This window comes from Morone saxatilis, unplaced genomic scaffold (genome assembly GCF_004916995.1).
Source record: "Morone saxatilis isolate NCDOM2014 unplaced genomic scaffold, NCSU_SB_2.0 Contig21, whole genome shotgun sequence".
Classification (NCBI taxonomy): Eukaryota; Metazoa; Chordata; class Actinopteri; family Moronidae; genus Morone; species Morone saxatilis.
In genome coordinates this window covers 775,229-780,805 of record NW_023339774.1, presented here as the reverse complement: position 1 = coordinate 780,805, position 5,577 = coordinate 775,229, and the positions used below count along the sequence as shown (strand labels likewise).

At 41.7% G+C, this 5,577-nt stretch overlaps 1 protein-coding gene across 1 annotated transcript; it reads right to left on the bottom strand.

Moving 5' to 3' along the window:
- Positions 1-748: 748 nt before the first annotated feature.
- On the bottom strand, positions 749-4,073 carry ajm1 (apical junction component 1 homolog). The gene has a single exon (XM_035668114.1). The coding sequence runs from the start codon at positions 4,016-4,018 to the stop codon at positions 749-751; it is 3,270 nt and encodes a 1,089-aa protein (XP_035524007.1). The 5' UTR covers positions 4,019-4,073.
- Between the last annotated feature and the right edge of the window lie 1,504 nt (positions 4,074-5,577).

Genomic DNA, 5,577 nt, shown 5'->3' with positions numbered 1-5,577 from the left:
TAACTCTCAGTATAGACTCCTACATATGCAACAAAAAGATTTGTGTGCCTGTTTTTTAAATAGATGTTTTAAGTAGCACACCTTTCTCTTTTTAAGTTTTTATCATATTTATGATGAGGATTTATGTTGCCACCAAAAGTTCCAACATTTTATCTGAGTTTCAACAAAAACTTTCTTCTTTACAGATGTGTATAATATAATATATAACAGAAACAACTCCTTCTACAGGAATGTGGTACTTAACTCATGAAGCAACTTTGCATAGAAAGTATTTACGTAGCTAAGAAAATAATGTTCAATATTTTCTGCCTGATATACCATTAAAGACACATATGAAAAATAGTCATGTTGTACTTGCTTACAGAAATTGACTCTCCCATTTAAAGAGGCTATGTTTAGAAGAACAGTTGTTGCTAATAATTTGAAAAAATCAAAATACCAAAATGTCAGCTTAGGTAATCCCTACCAAAGGGAATGTAACAGCAAATGACCAGGATACAGATAAATGACTTGTGGTGAATAAAAAGTATGTACTTGTTAAAAAGATTAAAATAAATAATGCACTGTACTCATTCTGCACCTGACAGGAAATATTCTGAAAAAGAATAATACTGACCAAGCAGACATGAATATATATAATCTTGATAACAAAATACTTATCTACAAATGTTTGTAATTGGATTGATATATAAATATGTGTAACAATATATGTATTTCTATACATATATATTTACAACAAAAGGTGCACTTAAATAATGTCATCAAGGAGATGCGGCGTGCCTACCCAGTCCAAAGTCCTGGGCTCAGAGGCAGCCATAATCATGCACATAAATTGTTTACCGGTCCTCTTATCAATGGGATATATAGTTGTGGGTGTGAACCTTCTGTTGCTTTCTACAAATTCACAGAGCTGCTGATACACCTGTGGGTATTCGTGGCGTAAGAAAACCCCTCGAATCCTTAACTCCCGTTGTATATTGATAAAACAGATTTCCCTGGCCTTCCTGCCTTCCTCTCCCTCTTTGTCGATATCTGCTGTTCCTGGTGGTGGAGTGAGGATCAGCGTTTCCATGTCACTCTCTTTCTTCTGAACCTTTCTCTCTGGGCTGAAGGAAGCCAGTGCTACCTTTGCATATTTTCTGACAGTTGGAGCTTGGTTCCTTGGTGATGGCCCATCAGGTAATTGCTCACCGACAGCAATAGATACATTCAAGATGAAACATTCGTTTGGGTCATACTCTTTACCAGCTTCCTGCAGCTCCTTACAGTACTCCCCTAGGTTGTCCTTGAAGCTTTCAAGCTCTCGGAGGGACAGGTATGTAGGAGACATAAGTAGACTATCCAGGCCATACTGCAGGAAGTTACTGGATGATGCAGGGTTTGGAAAACCAAGGAAGAGAACTCCTCTACCTCGAGAAAGGTAGCCAACTTTGGCAATACGGGAGAAGGCTTTGTGGACTTCAACAGTCTCCCGGCAGTGTTTGATGATGTGACGACATGTGCTGCCAATCCTTCCATACAGGCAGCTTTCTTTGTGAATGTCCCAGTCCTCCCTGCGACAGTTACGGGAGCAGTAGTAAGTATAGCAACTGTGACAGGATTTAAAATACAGGCAAGCATTAAACAGGGTCTCTGTCCTCCGGCATTTGTTGTTAGAGCACATCATTGTATCGTCCTCATCTGGGCTCTGATCTGGAGAGCACTCATCTGCACTCTTCATTGCATCACTGGCCCCGTCCATGTCTCGAAAAGCATCAGGATTCATTCTTATTGAGGTCGGCTGCTTGTCAAGAGGTGCTGGTTCATCCGTACCTGCCCTTGAGCTCTTTCTGGACAGAGATACTGCTTCTTCCTCGTCGATTAACTTCTTTAGTTGATCCAGAATGTCCTCACTTGCTCTTCTACTGGGTGGTTTGTAATCAGTCACAAGATCTGCCAGAAGCTCATCAAGTTGTTCAAGGCTTTGCTGTAGTGAGGCATTGTCATGTGTCTTCTCTTTGGTTGAGCTTTGAAAGTCACGCTGAGACAGTTCTGGACCGTCGGTGTTTCTGGAGTCAAGAATGTCCCAACTGGCAGACCGACCCTCAGCCTTATTAAATTTTCCTGGTCGAATGTCGTTATCAGTGATTGTTATCTCAGGAGTCACAAACCAGAGTTTACCAGTAGTGCTCTTTGATGTCTCTGTTGGGCTTTTGTCAATTAGTGAGTTATCAGACATTGATAAGGCTGCATAGCGTCTTGGTGAACTGGAGAGATTGACTACCACTGGTTGTGGTTTGTCACCTGTGGCTGCTGCAGGCTTCCTGGATTCAAGAAGATCATCATAGCTCTGACCCCGCTGTACAGGAAGAGGTTGTTCCCGCTCTACACGAGAGTTGAGAATATTGTCCCAGGACCTTGAGTAAGATTTGGAATCTGTGCCAATTCTTTGAGGTTCTACACATGGGTTGGCATACCAGGGAGTTAACACAGGCTCTTGACGGACTCTGGTTGGAGTGACTTGAGATACATAAGAGGCAGGATTGGTGGAGTAACCAGATGCATCTGAGCCATACCAGTCATCTGTTTGTGCCTGAATGACTCTAGCATGTCTTCGGCCCTCCGTGTAATACGCCCTTGCTGGGATATGATGCTCTGGTGGCATTGCATACATGTCGCTGGAATAATAAAACCTTGGCGGAGCAGTCTGGATTTGATAAGTCCTTGGATCATCCCCATAAAATATTCTTGTTGGAGGTGTCTGTATGATGTATGGCCCTGGTTCATTTGCTGCATAGGGTTTGGGATACCCTGTCTGCACAGAGTATGGATAGGTCTCCATCTCAGGATAATAAGGTCTTGTAGCTACAGCATGCACCATTCGAGTCCTTGGATCTTGCACATATTGTACCTTTGGAGTATATGTTTGTCCTGGTGTGTAACGTTCATCATGAAAGTAAGAACTTGGCTGAGGTGGAGCAGTAGTAACATATCTCCCTGGATCATCTGCATAAAAGAACTTGGTTGGCACATTAGGACTGGAATGAGCTCTGCGTTCCCGACCATAGTAATCACCTGATGAAGGCATTCTTTGCAAGGGAATTTCCATGGGTTGTATGTAACTATTTGGCATGCTGCGGGAATATTGATAAGCTTGCCTGCTCTCTGTACCTAATGAATCAGTTGGAGTTGGTGTTCTAGAGTAGGAGAAATGACGTGGCACAGTCAGACTCCTACTCCCCCCACTGTGGTGCCTTTGCCAGGGTATGTCCACTTGAGGTGTAGCCTGTTTTCGTCCTGAATGATGTAATGCTACGTCATCAGGTTTGATGTCCACCCTACACCTGACATGAGGACTAGTTGCTGGTTTATCCAGCCCTCCATCCTCAGAATTATCAGCAGAATAGTGAGGTGAATATTTACTGCTGTCACTCATTTGAGGCTGTAACTTAATGGGATGGACCTCATGCATATGAGCCCTAGTTGCTGCATAGGAGGACTCCCTACGCGGGGATACTTCAGGTCTCCAGCGAGAGTCTCTTGGAGCCCTTTGGGGCTCCCTGCCCTTCCTTCCCGAAGATGAGGACCCTTCAAAAGACACAGGGGTGAGACTAGTCTGGACCCGAGGGGCACTTTTTGACCTGGTCCTTCTTTTCTGTTCAGGGACAACTACCTCACTGGCCATCTCTGCAGACATTGGTTGAGGAGTTAGCCTATGGCTGAAAATGTCTGGAGCAGAAAAGCGATATCTCTGCTGGCGGCCCAAGGCATTCCAGGCAACATCTGGGTTGGCTGCATGCCTATCAGTCTTCCTGTATGGGGACTCCATTTGTGATTTGGGGTACTCCAATGACTTATAGTCAAAGGTACGGCAGTGCCTCTTATTGACTTTGCTCTTACTGTCCTCCAGTGTGCTGTAATTTACAGAATCACATTGTTTGGAGGGTTGCAAGGTCTTGTAGTGTAAAGAAATGGGGACCAGTTTTATCTCTTGATGCACAGTTGATACCAGTATGTCAAGCGGGTCTGTGCGTGTCATCTTAAAGGGACTCCTTTAGTTTTCTCCATCAAGTTGCTTTAATGTTGATGTTGCCTGGAGGGGGGAAAAAATAAATTCAGTCAGTGACATTTATCCAGGCAATATATATTTACTGTGCAGAACTGTGGCAGAAATATAAATTTAGAAAATGTTAGTGATTGATTTGTGCTCATATTAAACATGGCAGGTTTGGTTGTGGAATAAAAAGAGATATAATATAAATGTAGTCCAATGATTTTTGTGTTCTAATTCAGGTGGTCAAGGGATGATAAAAAAAAGCTACATGGGATTAGAAATCAGTAAGTACATGTGAATGTCTTTGAATGACATCTACAAATGTCAGTTTTTAATGTATAGTATTAGTTTTCAACTGTAAATGGTAAATGGACCTGTACTTGTATTCTTGTCTTCCGACCACTCAAAGCGCTTTTACACTACATGCCACATTCACATCAGCCATCGAACAGAAACTAACACATTCATACACATTCACAGGGAGCTATTGGGGGTTCAGTATCAGTATCTATCTCACGGATATTATGAAGTGTGGCGGGAGGAGCCGGGGATTGAACCAACAACCTTCCAGTTAGTGGACGACACGCTGTTCCTCTGAGCCACAGCCGCCCCTGTATGTTCAGGATTATGCAGAAACATGAATGAATTTCCACATAATCTTGTGAGAGCGATTTTTCTGTAGTACAGAAATAGTATAGTCAGTGATGTGATGTGATCTGTTTTATGTGAAAAACCAACAGGTTCTCCCCCCATACCTAACTATGACTGGGCAATAGTGATGTACTAACTGACACATGGTTCAATTCTACATTTGTGGGGAAACATATAACTTAAATTAGTTTGCCCAAGTAGAAATGGGTGATCCACGCAAACGTTATCTGTCTTCACTGAAAATGAAAGTGACTGAAAAGCATTCACAGCTTCTTAAATTCAAAAGACACTGAATACTCCTGGGGTTACTAAAGTTTGAAGGGGTAAACTATTTTGAGATCCAGCTAATTTTTTTTTAATTATTTTCTCTGTAACAAGACATTTTAGGGCTAAAATAAGTTTCTCTAATGATTTTTTACTTCAATGATGGCAACAGCATCAAACACATGGCCAAATATAAATACATGAGTCTAAATCTGTATAAAGGAATACAGCACTGGATATTCTAACAACAGGCAAAAAGTTGCTACAATAGAACAATTGCTACAAACTACAATGTCTTTTACACATTCCTGCAAAGGAAGAAAAGAAGACAGCTAGCAAGCAAATACATACATGAACAACGCAGTATACGCAAAAGGTGCTATTGAGCTTCCAGTGTATTAATCACACAAAAGTCACAAATCTCTGGTGGTGAAGTCAAAGTCCAGTTATAGGGTTTTTTTTAACCTTTTGTCTCATCAAATTGAGTCTGGCTTGAGTCTGATTCATTCTATGTATGTAATGATGAGAAAGTATCAGTGTTTTCTTAAGACTATACAGTAAAGCTACAGACCACTGATAGTTTAAAATTAGTGGACAGATCTTCTGGGTCTGTGAAGTGTCTTAAACCT

Coding starts and splice junctions, on each gene's coding strand:
- ajm1 (XM_035668114.1), bottom strand. CDS start 4,018: ATGACACGCACAGACCCGCTTGACATACTGGTATCAACTGTGCATCAA.